General features: G+C 44.2%; 1 protein-coding gene across 9 annotated transcripts in view; it reads left to right on the top strand.

The window, feature by feature from the left end:
- LOC147729834 (complement factor B-like) overlaps positions 1 to 25,316 on the top strand; it is an 877,333-nt gene that overhangs the window by 578,419 nt on the left and 273,598 nt on the right. For 8 of the 9 annotated variants that reach the window (XM_086954737.1, XM_086954730.1, XM_086954734.1 and 5 more), the window contains one exon: positions 17,809 to 17,832. The exons of the other annotated variant lie outside the window; for it this stretch is intronic. In XM_086954737.1, the coding sequence (XP_086810863.1) occupies positions 17,809 to 17,832 (24 nt within the window). The remainder of the gene's footprint in view (positions 1 to 17,808; positions 17,833 to 25,316) is intronic. 9 annotated transcript variants of the gene reach the window in all.

The raw sequence follows: 25,316 nt of genomic DNA, 5'->3' as shown, positions 1-25,316 counted from the left end.
TGAATGCATTTTATTCAAGAAGAGGGCGTCGTCCGCCCTGAGTGGGTGGAGTTTCGGCACCAGGACTCCTGGAGCTTGTAGTTCCTGGAGTTTTGTAGTCCTGCAAATCGAGTGGGTTATGAAATCTTGAGTAGATTGGTGTTTCTTTGCATGTAGTAATGTCATTAGAGTCCTGTTAGTAGGACGCGAGGGAAGGCTTCAGTCTTTGCTTCATTTTTCATCTGGAGACTGTGCTGAATGACGATGATCGTTTGCATCGTCTCAGGCTTCCAATACGTGGATGATTGTTCCTGTATTGAGGCGGAGCTCCTCTCCGCGACCAAGGCAGGCCGCTGGAAAATGAAAAAGCAAATGCGCAAGCGCTTTGGAGAAGGCTCACCGCAGCCTCCAACCATCCGGCTTTCATGTGGCTCCCCAGCAAAAACTGCAGGCTCTCTCTTTAGTTGCTTGAATGTCCGACGCGTTTCGGGGCCAAAACCCGCCCCTTATTCATGGACTGCAAAAAGAACACCATACTCGGTTTGCGCTTCCTGAATGCATTTTATTCAAGAAGAGGGCGTCGTCCGCCCTGAGTGGGTGGAGTTTCGGCACCAGGACTCCTGGAGCTTGTAGTTCCTGGAGTTTTGTAGTCCTGCAAATCGAGTGGGTTATGAAATCTTGAGTAGATTGGTGTTTCTTTGCATGTAGTAATGTCATTAGAGTCCTGTTAGTAGGACGCGAGGGAAGGCTTCAGTCTTTGCTTCATTTTTCATCTGGAGACTGTGCTGAATGACGATGATCGTTTGCATCGTCTCAGGCTTCCAATACGTGGATGATTGTTCCTGTATTGAGGTGGAGCTCCTCTCCGCGACCAAGGCAGGCCGCTGGAAAATGAAAAAGCAAATGCGCAAGCGCTTTGGAGAAGGCTCACCGCAGCCTCCAACCATCCGGCTTTCATGTGGCTCCCAAGCAAAAACTGCAGGCTCTCTCTTTAGTTGCTTGAATGTCCGACGCGTTTCGGGACCAAAACCCGCCCCTTATTCATGGACTGCAAAAAGAACACCATACTCGGTTTGCGCTTCCTGAATGCATTTTATTCAAGAAGAGGGCGTCGTCCGCCCTGAGTGGGTGGAGTTTCGGCACCAGGACTCCTGGAGCTTGTAGTTCCTGGAGTTTTGTAGTCCTGCAAATCGAGTGGGTTATGAAATCTTGAGTAGATTGGTGTTTCTTTGCATGTAGTAATGTCATTAGAGTCCTGTTAGTAGGACGCGAGGGAAGGCTTCAGTCTTTGCTTCATTTTTCATCTGGAGACTGTGCTGAATGACGATGATCGTTTGCATCGTCTCAGGCTTCCAATACGTGGATGATTGTTCCTGTATTGAGGCGGAGCTCCTCTCCGCGACCAAGGCAGGCCGCTGGAAAATGAAAAAGCAAATGCGCAAGCGCTTTGGAGAAGGCTCACCGCAGCCTCCAACCATCCGGCTTTCATGTGGCTCCCAAGCAAAAACTGCAGGCTCTCTCTTTAGTTGCTTGAATGTCCGACGCGTTTCGGGGCCAAAACCCGCCCCTTATTCATGGACTGCAAAAAGAACACCATACTCGGTTTGCGCTTCCTGAATGCATTTTATTCAAGAAGAGGGCGTCGTCCGCCCTGAGTGGGTGGAGTTTCGGCACCAGGACTCCTGGAGCTTGTAGTTCCTGGAGTTTTGTAGTCCTGCAAATCGAGTGGGTTATGAAATCTTGAGTAGATTGGTGTTTCTTTGCATGTAGTAATGTCATTAGAGTCCTGTTAGTAGGACGCGAGGGAAGGCTTCAGTCTTTGCTTCATTTTTCATCTGGAGACTGTGCTGAATGACGATGATCGTTTGCATCGTCTCAGGCTTCCAATACGTGGATGATCGTTCCTGTATTGAGGCGCAGCTCCTCTCCGCGACCAAGGCAGGCCGCTGGAAAATGAAAAAGCAAATGCGCAAGCGCTTTGGAGAAGGCTCACCGCAGCCTCCAACCATCCGGCTTTCATGTGGCTCCCAAGCAAAAACTGCAGGCTCTCTCTTTAGTTGCTTGAATGTCCGACGCGTTTCGGGGCCAAAACCCGCCCCTTATTCATGGACTGCAAAAAGAACACCATACTCGGTTTGCGCTTCCTGAATGCATTTTATTCAAGAAGAGAGCGTCGTCCGCCCTGAGTGGGTGGAGTTTCGGCACCAGGACTCCTGGAGATTGTAGTTCCTGGAGTTTTGTAGTCCTGCAAATCGAGTGGGTTATGAAATCTTGAGTAGATTGGTGTTTCTTTGCATGTAGTAATGTCATTAGAGTCCTGTTAGTAGGACGCGAGGGAAGGCTTCAGTCTTTGCTTCATTTTTCATCTGGAGACTGTGCTGAATGACGATGATCGTTTGCATCGTCTCAGGCTTCCAATACGTGGATGATTGTTCCTGTATTGAGGCGCAGCTCCTCTCCGCGACCAAGGCAGGCCGCTGGAAAATGAAAAAGCAAATGCGCAAGCGCTTTGGAGAAGGCTCACCGCAGCCTCCAACCATCCGGCTTTCATGTGGCTCCCAAGCAAAAACTGCAGGCTCTCTCTTTAGTTGCTTGAATGTCCGACGCGTTTCGGGGCCAAAACCCGCCCCTTATTCATTGACTGCAAAAAGAACACCATACTCGGTTTGCGCTTCCTGAATGCATTTTATTCAAGAAGAGGGCGTCGTCCGCCCTGAGTGGGTGGAGTTTCGGCACCAGGACTCCTGGAGCTTGTAGTTCCTGGAGTTTTGTAGTCCTGCAAATCGAGTGGGTTATGAAATCTTGAGTAGATTGGTGTTTCTTTGCATGTAGTAATGTCATTAGAGTCGTGTTAGTAGGACGCGAGGGAAGGCTTCAGTCTTTGCTTCATTTTTCATCTGGAGACTGTGCTGAATGACGATGATCGTTTGCATCGTCTCAGGCTTCCAATACGTGGATGATTGTTCCTGTATTGAGGCGGAGCTCCTCTCCGCGACCAAGGCAGGCCGCTGGAAAATGAAAAAGCAAATGCGCAAGCGCTTTGGAGAAGGCTCACCGCAGCCTCCAACCATCCGGCTTTCATGTGGCTCCCAAGCAAAAACTGCAGGCTCTCTCTTTAGTTGCTTGAATGTCCGACGCGTTTCGGGGCCAAAACCCGCCCCTTATTCATGGACTGCAAAAAGAACACCATACTCGGTTTGCGCTTCCTGAATGCATTTTATTCAAGAAGAGGGCGTCGTCCGCCCTGAGTGGGTGGAGTTTCGGCACCAGGACTCCTGGAGCTTGTAGTTCCTGGAGTTTTGTAGTCCTGCAAATCGAGTGGGTTATGAAATCTTGAGTAGATTGGTGTTTCTTTGCATGTAGTAATGTCATTAGAGTCCTGTTAGTAGGACGCGAGGGAAGGCTTCAGTCTTTGCTTCATTTTTCATCTGGAGACTGTGCTGAATGACGATGATCGTTTGCATCGTCTCAGGCTTCCAATACGTGGATGATTGTTCCTGTATTGAGGCGGAGCTCCTCTCCGCGACCAGGGCAGGCCGCTGGAAAATGAAAAAGCAAATGCGCAAGCGCTTTGGAGAAGGCTCACCGCAGCCTCCAACCATCCGGCTTTCATGTGGCTCCCAAGCAAAAACTGCAGGCTCTCTCTTTAGTTGCTTGAATGTCCGACGCGTTTCGGGGCCAAAACCCGCCCCTTATTCATGGACTGCAAAAAGAACACCATACTCGGTTTGCGCTTCCTGAATGCATTTTATTCAAGAAGAGGGCGTCGTCCGCCCTGAGTGGGTGGAGTTTCGGCACCAGGACTCCTGGAGCTTGTAGTTCCTGGAGTTTTGTAGTCCTGCAAATCGAGTGGGTTATGAAATCTTGAGTAGATTGGTGTTTCTTTGCATGTAGTAATGTCATTAGAGTCCTGTTAGTAGGACGCGAGGGAAGGCTTCAGTCTTTGCTTCATTTTTCATCTGGAGACTGTGCTGAATGACGATGATCGTTTGCATCGTCTCAGGCTTCCAATACGTGGATGATTGTTCCTGTATTGAGGCGGAGCTCCTCTCCGCGACCAAGGCAGGCCGCTACAAAACTCCAGGAACTACAAGCTCCAGGAGTCCTGGTGCCGAAACTCCACCCACTCAGGGCGGACGACGCCCTCTTCTTGAATAAAATGCATTCAGGAAGCGCAAACCGAGTATGGTGTTCTTTTTGCAGTCCATGAATAAGGGGCGGGTTTTGGCCCCGAAACGCGTCGGACATTCAAGCAACTAAAGAGAGAGCCTGCAGTTTTTGCTTGGGAGCCACATGAAAGCCGGATGGTTGGAGGCTGCGGTGAGCCTTCTCCAAAGCGCTTGCGCATTTGCTTTTTCATATATATATATATATATTGCCACACAATCCAACTTTGTGTCGTCAGAAGAAACAGCAAGCACGCAGGTAATCCGATATTTAGAGTATTTTTATTTGCAACCCCCCTCACCCCAGACAGATGCCATAGAAGCTTCGTCAGTGTCAGTTCGTGTTAGTGACTAGTTGCCATTTTAAAGCCCACCTGGCCTGTATTAATTCATCGACATAAAAGAAGGTTCATACATTAAAAAGGCGGCGGCCATCTTAGAGTGTGCATTTACACATTCATTTACAGTGACTTATAATGGCAATTCTAAATAAAGTGCTTAAAGTGCATAATTAAAAACTCATTGAGAACAACAAACATTCGTTATTTGTGTACATACTAACCTTTTTTATATATACAAGTCAGTTTTCAATTTTAACAATGACTAATTGATCATTTTTTCTGATCTATTTGTTATTATGGTGTTGCATCCAGGGGTGAATCCCCAAATATCACAATAATGTCAACTGTTATATTCCTGACTTATTTCATTTTATTTTTCTTTGTTGTGTAGCCCTGTATGGGCAGAAATTCATTTTTACTAGAAATGCTAAAAAAACTGATGCCTAGCTTCGGACTCAGGGGTTAGGAAACGTTCATTGTTTGTTTAAGTTTCTTAAAAGATATTTAATATATCTGCAGCAAAGACAGAACTAAAGTTCACATGATCCCATGTGTTTCTTTATAGATGCACCCACATCTCCTCATCGTTATTTAAACCCCAAGGTGTCATTGTCTTAAGGTCAATGATGTATTTTGACTCTAGGATTCGGAGTGCCTTTTCTCCGTCTCCTCCTCATTCTGTTCTAATTACTTGGTCCATGCAATAAAAGCTGAGGAGATCTCTATTACTTTGATGGTATTCAGAGAAATGACGAGCGACCGGATAATTTTTATCCTTATTTGTGATCGCTCTCATGTGTTCTAAGATCCTCAGCTTTGTGGCATTGATGGTGCTACCAATGTATCTTTTCTTGCATGGACACTCTAGACAATTAATCGTGTACTCTGAGTTACAGTTGAAGAGATGTTTTATTTTTCTATTTGGTCTGTCTTCCCCTGATCTGCCTGGGAACTCTGAGACTTTTTTGCTGTTTTTGCAGGCCTTGCATCTTAAACAAGGAAAGAACCCTTTTGTGTTAGTTAAAGATGCAGGTTGGGGCTTGAATGAAAAGTGGCTACGGACCAGGTGATCTGATAGCGACCGACAGCGGCGATAAGTTATTAAAGGCCTATCTGTCAGATGCTTTTTTAAGACACCATCAGTAGTTAAGATGTCCCAGTTTCTTTGGAAGCTCTGGACCAGATTACCCGATTTGTTATTAAAAGTTGTAATCATTCTGACTTGGTCATCTTCTTTCGATTTATCTTTGACTATCAGGAGATCCCTCCTATTGATAGTAGACGCCTTTTTTGCAGCTTGATTAAACAGGTTGGTCGAATATCCCCTGTTTTTAAACCTTTCACCTACTTGTGTTTTTGCTCTTACAAAATCTTTGTTCACAGAGCAGTTCCTTTTTAATCGTAAAAGTTCTCCATATGGAACATTTTTAATAAGGCTCTTGGGATGGTAGCTAGCCGTGTGCAGTATGACATTGCCCGCTGTGGGCTTTCTATAGAGGCGTGTTTGGAGGGTCCTGTCTTCTACAAAAACCTCCAAGTCTAAATAACAAACACTCGTACTACTTATTGTACTGGTAAATCTTAAGTTCCAATGGTTGTTATAAAGAGCTGCGATGTATGCCTCAGCCGAGGTTTGATCGCCACGCCACACTATAAAAAGGTAGTCTATGTACCTAGTCCATAATAACAAATTGTCACTCCAAGCCTCATGGTTTTCCTCCCATGCCTCGTGCCTCTCCCACCAGCCCAAGAATAAATTCGCATAGCAGGGGGAGAAGCACGAGCCCATGGAAGCCCCCCTGATTTGTTTATACATTTGACCTGCAAAAAAAAATATATATATATATATATATATATACATATATATATATATATATATGTATTATATATCAACTCCGAAAGGGGTTTGATCACGGAGAAGGAAGCGGCTGGCACCTTACGCGGGAGGATGCTCGCCTTCACATAATGACAGCAATAAAGCGGAGTGTGAGACTACACCTATCCCGCTTCTACCCACTGCGGAAAGAACAATGTTTTAATTTGGACATGATGAACACACCCACAAGGGTGAAATGCAGAAGTGTACTACAACACCCAGAAGGCCATCTTTTCGGCCACGCCCACTAGGACAGGTGTTGGTTTTAAATATCACGTGTGCAAGAAAATGAGTTCATCAAAGCCAGAAACCATTCCTCTGAAGAAAGGAAAGTGGATTCCTGAAACGCGTCAGGCTAAAGGCTAAGAATTTTATCGAAGGGGACTGCTGTGAGGTCTTACGCGTGCCTGCTGCCATTAAAATTGAAGTGTAACAGAACAGTCTTCCTGTGGCCTTTGTACAAATGGGTAACCTGCAAACGATTTGATATATATATATATATATATAGAAAAAAGGGCCAGAATTAACCGCCGTCGCAAAGAGCGCCGCAAAAAACACAAGCGTCAACAACAACAACAACAAGAAAAAGCAATGGCGCAAGAACAGAAATTAAATGACAAGACCGTCATAAACCTGTCCTCGACTACCCTCACCGCTGCTGAAAACCAATTGTTAAGTCTAGGCCTCACTTTTTGTCCAGTAACAGACTTCAATTACACAGCCACCAGAGTGGACGTGTTTCGTTTCATCCGCAAATTGAAGCTCCGCAAATTCTTCAATATTAAGGAGGGCCCGAATATCACTGAAACAGTGGACTTAAATCCTACAATACCTGTATTACAAGCCCGTGATATCAGAGGTATGCTTACACTACATCAACTGAGTGATGATAACAATGAACTAAATACCAGCACATCCACGCAAGAGGAACTCAGGGAAGCTAACATCTCCCAAATCGGAGCGGGCTCCAGTCCATTCAAACCAGCATCGACATTTACACCCACCATGCCCAAAGATGCAATAGATGCATTCCATGATGTGGTAACAGCAGATTTGAAAAAACTTTACCATCAGGTAAAACATCGAAGAAGAGCAAAGCGAGAGCATGAAAACCAATATTGGCAACTCATGAATAAGTTAAAACAGGATCACCATAATATTGTCTGTGGCTCAGACAAAGGAGGAAATGTTGTTATATGGCCACAAGAACAGTATATAACAGAAGCCAACAGACAATTATCAGATCTGACTTGTTACATGAAGACTACTTTGAAAGATTATGATCTGGCTAGAGAGAAGTTACGCAAAATGCTCTTCAAATATAGAAGGGAGGGCCTAATCTCTATGCAAGAATTCAAATTTTTACACACCGAGCTACCTATTATGCCCAGATTTTATTTAATCCCCAAGGTGCACAAGGGGATATTCCCAGTTCCAGGACGGCCAATTATCTCGGCTATAGACAGCATTGGTGAACATCTCGCTCAATATGTAGATTATTTTCTACAACCTTTGGTATCCAGTCTGCCCACATATATCAAAGATACGGGACATTTCCTACAACAGATTAAAGACACCATATGGACAGAAAACTCCCTACTAATAACATTGGACATAGAAGCTCTATATACGAGCATTGAGCACTCCACTGGTCTAAAAGCCCTGGAATATTTTTTAAGTACCAGACCAGCTAACTGCTACAACCACAACAAAATGTTGGTGGACCTGACTAAGTGGAGTCTCTATCACAACTTTTTTATGTTCGGGAGGGATGTGTATTTGCAACGGAGGGGGGTGGCCATGGGGGCCTGCTTCTCCCCTAGCTACGCGTGCCTGCACGTAGGCTATTGGGAGAAGCAGGTCCTCATGGGGGAACATCAAGCCATCTTTTCTAAATGTGTGGAAAAATGGGTCAGATTTATTGACGATGTGTTTTTAATCTGGAGGGGTGATGAAGCCAGTGCGTTGGATTTCATAACTATGTTAAATACTAATGAATACAATCTGAAATTCACGCACCATATCAGTAGAACAGCAGTTAATTTTTTGGATGTAAAAGTTTATCCCAAAAACAACCGGTTGGCAACCACCCTGTACCGTAAAGAAACAGCGGGTAATTCCACATTGCACGCCAGTAGTGCCCATCCGAAACACACCATAGATAACATTCCATATGGTGAGCTACTTAGGATTAAGAGAATCTGTAGTGTGGCAGAAGAAAGGGACAAATGTATAAAAGAATCAATCAGCAGATTTAAGGCCAGGGGATACCAAGATAAAACCCTGAAAACAGCAGTAACAAAAATCCAACAAGTTACCAGGGAATCCCTTCTGTCCCAAAATAAAAAGATTCTGAATAAAAAGGAACACTTTGAAAACTCTGAGATTAGGTTCCTTACAGCTTTCAGTTATCAGGACAGAAAAATAAGATCTATCCTCACAAGAAATTGGCCAATTCTGCAGACAGATGGAGTTCTAGCCGGAGATCTTCCAGCTAATCCAATTATTACGTTTAGGAGGGGACCCTCCTTACGTAATCATGTCTCCAACCCTTTCCCAGAACTTACTACACAACCCACCCGATCACCACCCAGAAATGGGTTTTTTAAGTGTAATAGCTGTCGGGCATGTAAGTTCGGGATTAACACATGCTCATATTCTACCCCATTCAGTCCAACTCCCCTACTAATCAAGGGGAATTACAACTGTAGGACTGAATATGCGGTATATGTCCTGACATGTACTTGCGGACTGAGATATATTGGAAGCACCCGACCAGCAGTACATGGCAGGATATTACAACACCTACGTGCAATTGTAAATAACGACAATGCTTATCCTGTCGCCAGGCATTTCAGACAAGTACACAATAACAACTTGGAATGCCTGAATTATTTTGTATTAACATCAGTTGCACAACCAAGAAGAGGGGGAGACAGAGACAAACTTCTGCGGCAGATGGAATCTAAAATGATATTAGAGCTAGATACCAAGGTGCCCAATGGACTTAACACCACGGAGGATCTCTATCACTTTCTGTAATTGATTTGTAAATTTCTGCATTTGTCAAACTTCATACTTATTGATGAACCTGGTGTAGTCTCTTGCTTTATGGTTATGCTGGTATAGTTACCTGTCCTTCTCCCTCCTCCCTTCCCTGTGGCCCTTACTCCTTCCCTCGTTGTCGATTCCAGTCTATCTTTTTTTCCCTTCCCTTTTTTATTTATCTCTTGCACTGGGGTTCACTCAAATTTAAATGGATTAGTTTAAGTTCCATCTTGAGTTTAACACATAGCACTATGGTGTTATCAGCACATTTAGAATATTTTGACATAGAGATCTACCAGACGGGGTGTTAATCTAGGAGAGTAACAGGGCTGCCATCACTTCTTGATGTCCCTTACAATTCATTTAGGATAAACAGGGTTGCCATCATTTTAAGATGTCCCTGCAGGATTGATAACAGTATTTTTTGGTCTTTAAGGTCCTTGTATTTATATTGCGATTTTGCACAGAGTATATAGGTTTACAGATCTTGTCTTTTTTAACGTGTATATAGGATATAACATTTTTATGACATAACAATTAATTTTGTATGGAAAGTTTTTAAGTATTTATACTTTTATAACTAAAAATGCCTATTTTGCACAGGATGTAAAGATCTATAATTTGCACAATTCAGCACTTTGCACTTTGCACTTTATATGAGAGACTGTTTCAGACCATAAACATGCATTTATGCAGATATCATCCTGTGTTACAGTATCCATTGTGTAAATGAATTACTAATTTGACTTTTGGGCATTTAAAACAACATTGCAGCCTTACTCGAGAAGATGTATAACAAAAAACCGTAATAGTAACTCTTCTATGTTTTTTACTATCACATGGTGTGCACTAGCAATTTAAAAAACCAGGCATGTAGGGTAATCTGTGACTGTGAACAAGGGCAACTGCCCGAAACGCGTCAGTCTCGTATGCTGCCTCTGCCTTAAAGAAAATTAAAAGAACTTGCCTTTACTTTGGGACTCGTGTCGTTTTCTGGGTCTGGGGCTCCAGATTTCAGTCTTCGTGCTTTGCCTGCATATATATATATATATATATATATATATATATATATATTCACTGAAAAAACCATAGGTTATAGACCATATATAGTTAGGGATTAGCATTTACAAAGCCTTATTTTACTCACAAAACCATTGAAATTCGCATATATAGTTAGTTGCACTAACTATATATCGCGCACCCGCAATCCACTGCTGATGATGTCACATATTACATCATTCATGACATGGTCAGTGACATCACTGATGACATCACCCAGTGACTGTATGTTTCTGTAAAATTAAAATATGTCTTACATATTGAAGAATGAGTGTCTGGATGAAGGATTTAGTAGGTGCCTGACTGACTGTATGAGAGAGTGATTAAATATGTCTCACTGAGTGCATGGGTTAGTGACTAAACGGTCTTAATTTGTGCATCATTATATCTGTTGTTCTGTAAACTGCTGCATGTGTTGATCAGTAGCTATATGAGTAACTATATGGGTTATTGATTGTTTGGCCAAGTATTTGTATGGGAGAGTGAGTGTGTGTGGGTGGCTGGGAGGTGTGTAACTCTGTGCATAGATGTGTGAGCAGTTGATTCACTAGATGTATGGGTTCAAAGGTGCATGTTGAATCAGCTGTATGGGCGGTTGACTGTGTGCATGAGTGTATTGGTGAGTGAATGGATATCTCAGTGCTACATGTCAAAGTAAGTACATATGTAAAACACAGTACATGTGAGAGTTGACATATAAAAATAACTGTGCATAAGAGCCAGTGAATGTGTGAGTGGTTGTATGGATCATTGTAAACTTGTATCAGGGATTGTATAAGAGAGTAAATATGTGTTAGTATATGTTTGAATAAGTAAGGTGTGTATAACTGTATAGTTGAGGAAATGGAGGTGTGATTGATTTTTTGCATGACTGACTAGGTGTGTGAGTAACTCCATGGATGAGTGACAGTCTGTGAGTGTCTTTTTACACTGTTTGTATCTAAGGTTATATTAGAGTCTGAAGAGGTTCATTGTATTATCACATAAATGATATCATCAGTGATGTGATGAGTAATGTCAAATGAGATGTCATCAGTGATGTCATTTGAGATGTCATCAGTGATGTCATCAGTGATGTCATTTGAGATGTCATCAGTGATGTCATTTGAGATGTCATCAGTGATGTCATCAGTGATGTCACTGACCATGTCATGAATGATGTAATATGTGACATCATCAGCAGTGGATTGCGGGTGCGCGATATATAGTTAGTGCAACTAACTATATATGCGAATTTCAATGGTTTTGTGTGAGTAAAATAAGGTTTTGTAAATGCTAATCCCTAACTATATATGGTCTATAACCTATGGTTTTTTCAGTGAATTTTCAAGGTTTTGTAAATGCTAATTCCTAACTATATATGGTCTATAACCTATGGTTTTTTCAGTGAATTTCAATGTTTTTTTTATAGCAAATATCAAAAACTGTTAAATGTATTATTCTTTTAAATGAAAAATATATTTTATATGTTTGTAATATAATTTTTTATGCATCTGCCAAACCCTAACCTCTTTTTCTAACTTTTTAAAATTTTTTTCACCAAAGTACGCTCCCCGGTTCGCTTACCGGTGCGCGTTTCGGGCGCTTCCCACGCAATTTTTTTTTTTTTTTGCCTATATGAGAGTCCTAAGCCCCCCTCAGAAAACCTAGAGGGTCACAAAGTGTCTACCGTGCCCCCTTCTACCCATTCCGAACATTGTTCGTCCTCCATCTTGTGTCTCAATTCTACCGATACACAAAATGGAGGACTCCCGTAACGCTGCCGGTTCGCGTACTGGGGCGTGCACCGGTGAGCGCTCGCTAAAAAAAGGTGGGAAAGTAATTTACAGAAAAACCACTAGAGACACTTTCATCAAATATAGAATAGGCCCTACTACATAGCAGTCCCTACCATTTACCCAAATTTGATGGAATTCCATTGAGAAAATTATGCTGTAGGCCTGACTAAATATCCTGAGGTAAATTACCTAACAAAAACACTTATGAAGTGTTAGAATTGACAACCAATTAAAATGCTACTTTCATTATCTTCTATTATTTCATGACATTTGATTGGTTATGTACCTGAATATATATAAAGAAAGAGAGAGAAACACAGCTATTTTGACTACTACTTCCTGAAGTACATTTCAAGTGCATTTCAACTGACAACTTAAACTTCTTTTTGAAAGGTAAGATGTTATTTTAAAAACTGAAGTATGTTGTGCACTTTAAGTTAATTTGGAAAATATTTTCTGATAGTTATATACTATCCCTCTGTAATAGTTATAGAATAAGATAGACTTCTCTGTTATTGTTATGGATGGAGTTAGGTTTGTCTTGTATAATTATGAATTTACTTAGGCTTTATCACATAAAATCACTGTTAAAAAAAAACAAAGTACCTGTCTGAACTTAATCCCAACAGTGCCCTATCTCTACTGACATATTTTTTTTAATTCAAATTACAGCACAAAAATGGAAGGAGAGCAAAAAAATTCAATCGAAATTGTTCTGGAAAGCAACAATGATAAAGTTATTGAACACATGGATGAATCACGGGACTATGAACTACTTCAATGTGTACAATCAGTAGATTTCCTGATTGAAAATGAGAACATTTCTGACAATCAAATATTAGAAGTTCTTTTAAATTTTGAAAAAGAATCTCAGAAATAAATTTATATTTAATAATTCAAAAATTGTTTGGGACATTATTCATTTTTATATGTATTTTTTAAACAAGTACCAAATTGATTATAATGTAAAGTCAGACTTTAAATATACTGTGCAACTTTTTTGTGTTACATAGTAAGTTTGCTCATAGTTACTTCCTTTCTCCCACTATTTTATCTCCAATGTGTATTTAACATCTCTTTTTCATCTCCTGCCTCCATATTCTTTCTGCTTTCCTCACAGACTATACTATGAATTCCATATACAACAATAACTTCTGTAACAACATGCAAGATATCTACCAAGGAAACGGTGTATTTTCATTTTTTAGACTCTGCATTGGTACCTACATGTTGGTACTTAAATAAAAAAAAATAAAAAAAAGAACAATCAATAAACATACATTATTTGAACATTCTTTCATTCTAGTTTCCCTATATTACGCTCCCCGGACCGCTTCCCGGTGCGCGTACCGAGCGCTCCCCCGCAAAAAAAACGATAATAAAAATTATTTTTATTTGCCCCGCGGGGCCCTTTTAAAGCCCCCTCATCAAACCTAGGGGGTCAGGGAGGATGTACTCTGCCCCCTTATGCTCATTTCCCCCTTTGTTTTTGCCACCTCTTGTGTCTCGATCCTACCGAGACACAAGATGGCGGCCGTTCCGGACTGTTTAGAATGTTGACAGACACCGGAGAGCCAATCAGCTTCGCTTCGCGAAGTTCCGTTACGCGTCAGGTACGCGAACCGTGGCGCTAACCGGAGCGCTGTCACAGATATATTTGTTTTTTAAAACGTTAATTTCTCAAAATCCACTGGAGCACTTATATTAAGACATAGCAAAGGCACGTCGGGCAAATCATATCTACAATTTTGCCAAGTTTCGTGTAAATCCATTCAGCCGTTCAAGCTAAAAGTGATTCCAACCGCCCTATGGAAAAATGAATGGGAAAAACGCGTTTTGGGACCCCCCTTTTTTCTCGGCCCCCCCTTGACGAAACCCCCCCAAATTTTCAGGGGCTGCTCAGTAACAAAATGTGCCATTTTCCTGAAAATGTCAGCCAATTCCGTCCACAAACGCCAAAGTTATTCGACATAGAATTTTCAGAAATCCCATAGGAAAAAAATCCTAACTATATATACCTACTGGCGACCGCCAGTAGGTAATATATATATATATATATATATATATATATATATATATATATATATATATATATATATATATATATATATTGTTTTTTATTGAGTGGATTGCCAACCTTACCATTAATGGAATATAAAAAGAAGAACATCCTACACAGTTACATTAAACAGCTCTTGTCCAATATAACCATTAATTCATAAATATATATACAAAAAAGGTGAAAGTGCTATGAAAATACAGTATTGAACATGAAATCTAAGATATAGTGCAAATATCACCAAAATCTAAAAGAGCAGCAACCGGATTTGATTACATTAATAGTAGCAAATTAAATTACAACATCTTTAGATCTAGCACTGAAGTGCAGTTGATATAAAAAAAATATAAGTACAGTACTGATAGCGGAGTCCCAAATATAGTTCAAATATCGCCAATATCAGTAAAAGCAATTGAAAGCAACAAATTGCTTTACATCGAGCACTGGAGTACCACTAATACCATTAGTATAAGAACTTAACTCGCATTACAGCCTAACCATATGGAATGTGGATAGGCTAAAAATTGTATATATTATCGAAATATGCTCTTTCAAAGTTTTACACCTTAAAAACTTTGCACCTGTTGGAGGATTGTTCACACATTTTACCAGGCTTCTTCTGCCGGTTAATTGTGGAAGGAGAAAACATTTTGTGGGGGTGGCTGAAAGCGGTGTAAAGAAAAATAGGTGTCCCAAAACATGCTTAAATTAAATTTATTTAACATACACTATTAAATTTTGCATTGCGCAAAAAACAGGAGTTGGATTTTGTTAAATGTGGCAGGATTACATATTATGGTGTGCACATGTTAATTGTGTGTAGTGCAGGTAAGTAATGTAACTGTTTTTTAAGTTTTAATGTATTTAAAATTAGTAATATTTGTTATTGCAGTACTTTTGCAAAATCATAGTAACACAAGTTAATAGCTCATTAGGTAATCATTGGCTTTGCAAAAGGTAAAGGCAAACAAGTTGTTTTTAGGTACACTTACCCTGTGTTGTGGTTTGCGCATTCTGATGTAGGTAACTATTAGGCCTGGTATTTTGGATTATTACTGTAGAACTTGGCCTTTTTGGCTAAAGATCCCTAAACATTTTGCTTTCACCTAGAACATTTTCCTGACATAGAGTTGCCAATTTAGATGCTTGGGTACTTTTTCATTGCTGATCAGTGTCAAAGTACAAGTGTTCCACATGTAAAATGTAATGGTCATTAGTTGCCCATGATTGATATTTTTGCCTTACTAGTAAAGTCCCTAGTGATGTGCACTGTGTGTGCCAGGGATAGTAATGCAAAGGCAGTCGGAGAAGGGAACTCAGGCCTGCAGTGTAGGGCCTGCGCGCAGATTGCTAAGTTAGCATGTTGTCCTGGCAAGTGCAACCATTTGTGAGGCCTGACTTTCCCTTTTACATACACATTGGGCACCCCTGTGGTAGGTCCCGGGTAATCCCAGGGCAGGGTGCAGTGTAGGTAAAAGGCAGACTAGATACTATGGTGTGTGTTATGTCCTGACAGTAAAAAGCACTCCATTTCGTTTTTCACTGCTGAAAGGCCATCTTGCAAATAGGACAGAATGGGGAGGCTGGGTGTTGTGGTTGTTAGCTTAGCTTCCTGTAATTTGTAATGGAGAGGTGAAGTTTAGTATGTATGAACTCACAGTGTCATAACACATCTTTCTGTGAAGGTGGTTTTGTCACTGTGTGTTCTGAAACCACTCTTTTGGAAAGTGGCTAAGTTTTGTGATCTAAGCCTTTCTGTGTGACTCTGCTAAAATGTGGATTGTCTGTCTGGATCTGAAAGGTGAGAGGAGCTGGGAGAGGTCTTGACCCACGGAAGGGTTGAGATCGCACCAGGCTGCCCTGCATCTGGAGAGTAGGGGGAGGAGAAGCCCAGGAGGTGAAAAGGCCTGGGCTGATGCTATAAACCAATTAACCCATCTCGTGCTGAGTGATTAAGAATCCAAACCCCCAGTATCAAAGGGAGAGAGGCGACACTGGGAGGGAGACACGCAGAACTGATTTAGGGAGGGGTCAGTGACCCCTGAGCACAAACGAACTTCAAAGACAGTAAGGGGTATAACTATGAGAGCTGAAACCCCTGAACATTGGAATGAAACAGAAATGGATTGAGACTAAAAAGACTTGGACCCATTCTGTGGTCAAGAGGAACCTCTGCTAAAGAAGGTGCAACTGAAGAGACTGCTGTGGAAATACCAATTCTTGCTTTGTGATCTGGGGCTTATCTGCAGTTAGCTGTTCTAACCAAGGAAGAGGCTGTTGGGACTGTGCTTGGGGGCGCTGGGTCCCCCTGCTTGAAGAAGACTGTGCTTTGTGCTATGTCTTGTAACCCCAAGGGCCTGAGGTGAGGTGGCTCCCTGTTTGGAAAAACAGGATCATAAAAGTTTCCGACGAAGTCCCAAGCAACGCGGTGTGCGCATTCTTTTGCAGCTTGAGACCCTCAGAAGTTGCGCCTTGTGATCGTGGGCACGCAGGAGTAAGCTGGGTCTCAGACTCGCTGGGTGCATGTCGTGGTGCAGTCCAAGGCATTGGTGAGGAGCGCTTGGTCATTCTGGGCACGGGGAGATGAAGTGAAACTCGGACGCGCTGAGTGCGTGTCGTGGTGCAGCAAGGGCCTTGGTGAAGAGCGCCTGGACATCGTGTGCACTGAAAGTGGAAGTGAGTCTTGGATGTGCTGAGTGCATGTCTTTGTACAGCCAGGGCATTGGTGAGGAGCGCCTGGTTATCGTGTGCACCGGGAGAAGAGGTGAGACTCGGGCGCACAGAGTGCTTGTCGTGGTGCAGCTAGGTTGTTGGTGAAGAGCGCCTGGACATCGTGTGCTCCGGGAGAAGAGCCTTGGTGTCTGTCTCCAGCCTTGGTGTCAAGGCTGGAGACAGATTTTCTTACCTGTAACTTGCACAGGAACAGAAGTCGCCCTTTTCCCAACGCCCGCTCAGGAATATCTCAGAGACTGATGTAGATCAAGTCTCCAACAAACTCCCAAGGGGGAATGGGGAATTGGATAAAATAATAAATGAGAAGAGACAATTCAGAAATTCTGGCTTCAATTCTTCCTCCCTATATTTGCTGAACTTGTTTGTAGCGATAGAGTAGAGAAGAATCTAGAAATACTATAAGAATATGAGAGTTATTACACACCTATTTTACCCTAGTCTGCTTTCTAGGTACTCTAGTCTTGCTAATTTTTACATACCCAAAATTCGTTGATTCTGAGCCTCTCTTCTATTTGCTGCCTTTTCTCTTGCACTTCAGTGCTGTATTCTTTTCTTGTGTCCTTGTGAGTTAGGTTTCTAGAAAGACCACAATGTACTTTAATTATACTCTATCTCAACTTTCTATCTGGCTAAATATTTAAACGTATTATCTATCGCAACCACCTACCTCTAACTCTATAGGTGTTCTTTTTATACATCCTTTTACTGAGTGTCTCTGTTCACTGAAACTGTTCGTAATTGAATGTTGTCTTTTCTATTATTTTTACAGGTACATTCAAGGTCGCACTTCCAGGTGAGTCTTAGTCTAAATTTCTACATTGAGTATATTACATTCAAAGAATATATAAAATTGTCATTGGTTCATTTTTCAATTATGCTTTTTATCACTACACTTATCTGAGAGGGTAAGTCCTTCTCTGAAGACTCCTATCGACTCAAGATTTCGTATTTGTTCTCCTCTCTTGAAAACTGACTTTCCTATTGACATTTGACAACTGGAAATAATGGTTTACTCGAAACTCCTCCTCTTAATATCGTCTTAGTTAAATTCTAATACGAAGCCTCGATACGAGAAAGAAGTCAGGGAAGTCCTAGACACGATGGGCACAAGGCTGCTACCGAAACGAGACCTAAACCGAAGATTTTAGCTAAAGGGCGAGGGTTTAGTCACGGAGCACTGGGACATGAAACCGGTGTGGGTAAATGCTTCAGTGAAGTGCGAGGTTCAAATGAACCACACACTTCACCTGGATTCCTCTGCGCTCGAGACTTTGAAAAACGAGACCGCGCATCTTATGATAGACGCTACGGCAATCTTGAAATTTCTTCGATGCCAGCAACCACTCCAAGTAAGCTTCTTCTTTTGTCTTTTATCTTCTTTAAGGGCTCATTGAGTCAGCACTGTGCAAATGTTGCTGTCTGGTTGATCTGCAGGCCTGACAGTACCCCCCAACAAAGGAGGTCCTTCCGGTGGTGGTTTAGTTAAAACGTTGATGAAAGTTCTACACCAACCTTGGGGCATGAACATCTGATTCCAATTCCAAGGATCGCTCCTCAGGACCATAACCTTTCCAGTCTACTAAATAGTAAAGTTTCTTTTTTACTCTTTTTGAATCTAGGATTCCTTTTACTTTGAATTCTTGACCAGATGCTAGTTGGATGGGTTTAGGTGGCGAGTTTCTACTCAAGTCTGGTGATGTCTTTTTTAACAGGGAAACATGAAAGGTTGGGTGAATCTTAAGTTTGTTAGGTAATTTGAGCCAATAAGCTACTGGATTTATTATTTTCTCTATCAGGTAGGGAACAGTGTATCTTAGCTGAAACTTTCGATTACCTTTCAATCTAAGGTTCTTAGTGCTTAATCAAACTCTATCCCCAACTTCCAATTGTTAGATCTGGGGGTCTCTAGTTGGCCATGGTTATCACCTTTGTCCAAATAGGGTCCCTTACTTCTAAGTCAGGATAAGGGGATTACACTCCTTAATAACCCCTGCTCACCCCCTTGGTAGCTTGGCACGAGCAGACATGCTTATCTCATAGGCAGTGTGTTAAGCATTTGTGAATATACACAGTAATACAGTGAAAATGACACAACACAGGTTTTATAAAAATAAGTATTCTTTATATAGACTTAACACAAGACCACAAACGAAAAAAATCCACAATATTACGCTTAAGATTACTGAAAAGATGATTAAAGTCTCTTAGTTCAAGTTGTTGGTAAATGCAACGAAGTTCTCAATAAAGTACCTGGATGCGTAACGCAAAGTGAACAAAAGGCTCACAAAAGGGGAGATGCGTTGGTTCCGTGACCTGGGGGAACGGTTGCGTCCTTCCTCAATGCTTGCGCAGAGTAGGGGACTCGTTGTGAGCCTTACCGGTGAGGAGGTGATGCGTAGATTCTTGGCCTGGGGGCCCATTGCGGTGCGCAAGATGGCGCTTTGATGCGATGCGACGATCCAGTTGCGATGCGAGAAGATGGCGCCCTTGATGCGGCGATGCGATGACGCCCTGGCAGCCTTGCGACGACTCTGTACTTTGGAGCCGCGACAGGCCCTGCGACACGCTTCCCCGGTGATGCGATGGCGACTCTCTCGATGGCGCCACGCTTCTCCGGTGATGCCACAGCAGGCAGCTTCGATGAACACACGCTTCCAGTGAGATGCAGCGAAGGCTCGCTTCTCCGACGTTGCAATGATTTCAGCTGCGGAGGCGACACGCTTCTTCTCGATGCGTCGCGCTTCCAGCTCCCAGCGGCACGCAAGTGACTTGAGTCAGAATTCCCAGCAAGGAAATTCAGGAGGGAGCTGGAGGTGAAGTCTTTTGTCCCTGAGACTTCAGCAGGAGGCAAGCACAGTTCAAGCCCTAGGAGAATATTCTGAAGATGAAAGTTCTTACAAAGTTCCTTCTCCTTTCTCTTGGCAATGAAGCAACCACTGTAGGCCAACCCAGCAAACAGCACACTGGCAGAGGGGCAGTCCAAACTCCTGCAGTTTCCTTGGTTCTTCTCCTTGGCAGAAAGGATTCTTGTTCCAGAAGTGATCTAATTTCTTGGGATCAGGGTCCCAATATTTATACCCCAAAATCCTTTGTCCTCTGAAGGCAGAGGGGCCTCTGCCTAGTCCAAACCAGTTTCTGAGCACTTTGTTTACATGACTTTCTTCTTCCTTTCACTGTGCAGGGCAGACACATCAGCCGCCCCACAGGAGGTGGAGCCAGCACAGGGGAGGGAAGATACATCTCTGGAGCACTCTGTTGACATGATTCCTCCTCTCCTTTCACAGTGCAGGGCAGTGACATCAGACAAGCCACAGGGGGTGGAGCCAGCATTGTAGAGGGAAGGCCCAGCCCTATTCAGGTCCCAGGTGCAACTCCTCCCTCCCATCTAGATGCAGATCTCTCTATTCACCACTGGGCTGCCCCAGCCTGTCTCCTGGAATTCCCCAGCCATGTCTCCCACAAACCCAGATAAGGAATACAGAACCCAGCAGAGGCATTCTCAAATGGTTAGGCAAGCAAATACCTGATTTCTAAAAGTGGTATTTGCAAACACAGAATACTAAAATAAACTTGATGTACTTTATTATTCTGAGTTCAGGCATACTAAATTCGAATTTCTACCATGTTCCCTGAGTCAGTTAGGATTATAAGAATGTAATAATCTAACTGCCCATTCTAGCCTATGAGAACAGGTAGCCTTCAATAGTGAAAACAAAAATGGCTGTAATTCACTATTAGAACATGCTACACACATCAGAGCATGGCCTACCTTATACTTACAATGCACCCTGCCCTTGGGGCCTACCATGGGGGTGTCTAATATGAAGCAAAGGGAAGGTTTAGGGACTGGCAAGTGGGTGCACTTGGCCAAGTTGACTTGGCAGTGCTAGACTGCACACAGGCCTTGCAATGGCAGGCCTGAGACACACTTTACAAGCTGCTTCTGTGGGTGGCACAACCAGTGCTGCAAGCCCACCAGCGGTACAAAAGGGGGTGGTGATGGACGTAGCATCTGAATCAATCAAACACTCACACCCAGTCAAAATATCTGGGTTTAATCCAGCACCATTCTTTAGCCCACTCTGCCACCCCAGTTCAGACATGGCTATATGCAAATCAGTCTGACCCTGTGCCTCATGGGAACAGTCCAGCCCAAACTGCCAAGCCATGTCTTACCGGGACCGGAAACAAGCTTCTGAGGACCGGTTTCTGGCATTCCAGCCGTCTTCAGCCCGGCTTGCTTCAATCCAGTGGCAAAGTGAGCAAGGGACTCACGTCTGAGCATACCCTGCCACACTTATGGCGGCCAAAAGCGGTACAAAAGGGGGTGGTGATGGACGGAGAATCTGAATCAATCAAACACTCACACCCAGTCAAAAGATCTGGGTTTAATCCATCACCGTTCTTTAGCCCACTCTGCCACCCCAGTTCAGACATGGCTATATGCAAATCAGTCTGACCCTGTGCCTCATGGGAACAGTCCAGCCTGAACTGCCAGGCCATGTCTTCCCTCGACCGGAAACAAGCTTCCGAGGACCGGTTTCTGGCATTCCAGCCGTCTTCAGCCCGGCTTGCAGTATTTGATTTACAAGCCCTGGGCACACATGGTGCACTGTACTAGGGGCTGACAGATAAATCAAATAACCCAATCATGGAATCCAATTAGTATATCAATTTAACATGGGGAACACTTGCACTGTGAAACTGATTAGCAGTGGCACAGTGCCCAAAGCATAAATCCAGCAAAAACATATCAGAACAGAGGAGGCAATCCGTCAAAATGGAAGGAAGTCTCACGCCAATTATGTCAGGTCTAACACCAAAGATGGACCTGCTCTTCTTTTTTTTGTCTGCATACTTTTTATATTTCTTTTGAGCCTGCTCTAGATTTTTGGACGCTGTGTGGTGGCCTTGTTTTAAATGTGCAACTACATCTTTAACTCCAGGAACCGGGACTTCTGTTTGACTGACTGTAGAGTTTGGATGTCTGCCATAGTTTAGGTAAAATGGGGAAAAACCTGTGGACACATTTTAGTGTTATTGTGTGCAAACTCTGCTGACAATAATTAATGTGGCCAATCTCCATCCTGATCCAGAAGGAACAGCCTTAAATACTGTTCTAATTCCTGATTTACTCTCTAGGTCTGTCCATCTGTCTCAGGATGGTAGCTGGTGGAGTATCTGGTCTCAATTCCTAAGCTTTCTACAAAAGCCTTCCAAAAATGAGACCAGATTTGTGAATCTCGATCAGAAATTATTTATTAATTCTCACTATCTGTGTACTGAAATGGATGGCTAATTCTTTAGCAGTCAGGACTCCCTTTAATGCCTTGAAATGTACCGTTTTGGTAATTGTAAATGTAAATGTACATGTATTTATATAGCGCAAATCGCCCACATCGCAGGCATCTATGCGCTTGCTTAGGGAACCCGTCCTGGTATTCCCCTGTGAGATACCCCGGCAGGGTATCCTCAAGGTGAAAGCCAGGCATCCCGCCGCGAGGGGCCGTTGTGGAGATTAAGCAAGCTATTGCCCAGAGTCGCAGAGTGTGAACCCGTGAGTCGAGTAGGCACCAGAGTGAGAATTATCGAGTCCGTGGAATTATTGAGCCCAACCCCCGTCGGGGCGGGGAATTGAACCCTGGTCCAGAGCCGATCTCAGCTTCCGGGTCTGCCGCCTCTAACCCCTGAGCCACACTTCTCCACTGAAGTCTATGAATACCAATACCTTGGCTAGAAGGTAAGTCAACTATCAAATCAAGTGTGATGGTATGCCAAGGAAAGGGAGGGGTTGGCATTTGTTGTAATAAGCCATTGGGGGCTTGTCATTCAGATTTTCCCTGAGCGTAAATATCACAGGTTCTGTAGTAGGGGATCTCTGTGTATAGTCATAATCTAGTGAATAGTCCCGCCCATGTGAGTGGACCCCGGCAATCAAAAATAATCTCTTAAGTTGTCAAAATAATGCAGAAACTGCAAAGACACTTAAGAGAGAATTTAAAGACAAATAATGCAGCCTATATCCACAGGCTACACTGTCCAGTACTTCAACTAGAAATTCCACCAAAAAAACACTACACATAATACAGCCTGCCCAGTTTCTACCATAGAGAAACTTGCCTCCCCCAGTAAAAGACTCTGGAATGATAGAGAGGAAGGTAGGGACAGACAAGCCCCATAGGCTGCCATTATGTGGCTTAAATAGGATACTGTGCCTTTAAGAGAACTTTCCAGAACTTCTCCCAGTATCCCAGAATGCATAGCAGGTCCCTCTACTTTCAGTTCTTTTTTCCGGCTCCTGCTTACAGGACCCTGGCATTGAGCTCTCCCTTGTTTCAAGGGTTTATTGGATATTTTGGCACTTTTGTGTTCTAAAAGTGTTTCAGTTTACTTTCTTGGTGTTCTCTTTCTCTTTTGTGTGCTGTTTCAGGTATTTTAGGGCTCTAAAATGCCTGGCCTTTTTGATAAGTGTCCAGCATGCGGGAGGAAGAAGGCCAAGAGTGATCCCCATGATGTCTGCATCGTCTGCCTCCCTGAGGATCATGTCCCTGAGGACTGTGTCATCTGTTAGCAGTTTACTGCTCGGACTCTGAGGGACAGAGTGAAGATCAGGCTTTCTGGCCTTGAGGAGAGGCGTCTGCAGGCTGCAGGTGGGTCTGGGCAGGTTGGGAAGGTTCCCTCTGCCTCTGCTGAGGCCTCTGGGGGGCTCCCCAGGGGCAGGAAGTCCAGCAAACGGTCCCGGTCTCCGTCGACGTCGATGGCATCGACGACGACGTCGAGAGGGATGACGGCGGTGTGCTCCCCTCTTCTCCCCGGGGCTCCGGGTCGAGACGGCGTGACGGCTCGACGTCGAAGATCTTGGAGAAGTCGCCGTCGAAGCCACCGTCGACGTCATCGTCTTCGTCGACGTCAAGGTCTTCCTATCGACGCCGAAGGCGAAGTGACAAGCATCGACGCTCGCCGTCGAGGCGACACCGTCGATCGCCGTCGAGGCACCGGTCGACGTCAAGGGGCTCCTCGACATCGAGAGCATCAAGAAGGAGATGGCGATCGCTCGTCGTCAAAGACAGAACGCTCGACGTCGCGGAGGCGGTGTACGACGTCGCGGAGGCGGTGTACGACGTCGCGGAGGAAGAGGTCGACGTCGAGGGGTCGGCGTTCGACGTCGAGAAAAAGGGGGTCGACGTCGCGGAGGCGGCGTTCGATGCCGGAGTCACAGAAGCGTCGTTCGACGCCAGAAAAGCGACGCTCTGCGTCGAGCAGAAAGCGGTCGGCGTCTGGGAGTCAGTCAGCCTCTCCAAAACGGCGCAAGAGGGATTCTAGTCCCAGAAGTCACGCTGCTTCTAGTGGAGGACGCAAGAGGAAGCGATCACCAGCTGAAGGGGCTGGATCTCCGCCCCCTTCGCCTAAGGGGTCACCGGGCTCGGTGTACTCAGAGGTGTACACGCCATCTAGGCGTCGGACTCCAACTCCTCCCCCTGTTCCTAAAGAGGATCCTCCACCCAAACCTTCACTTCCTTCAGGCGACCCACCACCACCTCCTGTCCCTCCGCATGGGCCTGCACCGCAGCCGAAGGTTCCTCCGCCGAGGTCCACTTCGCTGCTGTCTTTGCCTGTACCTCCTAAGGGGACCCCAAAACCGAAACGCCGTGAGGAGCCAAGGAAGACCCCACCACGGAAACCGGTGGAGCGGCCACAGGCTGGCAGGTCTCGCTCTCGCTCTGGGAGAAGGGAGAGATCGCGACGCAGATCGTCCACGAGGTCGAGCCGCTGCCATAGGAGGCGGGAATCTCGCTCACACACGAGGTCCTCTGGGACCAGGGACTATTCCCCTACCTTGTCGGGGTCACCGGACACGAGGGTGTCCCCGATTGATGACCTGGTGGCGTTCCATGACGTCCTTTTAAGGGGCGCTGCGAAGTTGGGCATATCCCTAACGGTGCCTACTCCGAAAACTTCAGTCATTTTTGAGACATTGCATCAAAAACACCTATCTCGTCCTCTCCTACCTCTGGTGCCGGGCCTGGAAGAACCGGCTATGGCCCTTTTTCTCACCCCTGCGGTGACGAAGGCGGCTCCATCGAGGTTGCTGAAAAAGTACCGGGCTCCCGTTTCGGATCCGGCCTTTCTGAGAACGGAACCCCCTCCTGACTCTGTCATTGTGACGGCGGCCCGCAAGCAACATGCCACCACTCCGTCCTCCACGGTTCCCCCGGATAAGGAGTCCAGGTGGATGGATTCGGCGGGGAGGAAAGTCTGTGGAACTTCCGCTACCTC

Source organism: Lissotriton vulgaris, chromosome 2_1, assembly GCF_964263255.1.
Source record: "Lissotriton vulgaris chromosome 2_1, aLisVul1.2, whole genome shotgun sequence".
Taxonomy (NCBI): Eukaryota; Metazoa; Chordata; class Amphibia; order Caudata; family Salamandridae; genus Lissotriton; species Lissotriton vulgaris.
This window is presented reverse-complemented; position numbering and strand designations above follow the sequence as displayed.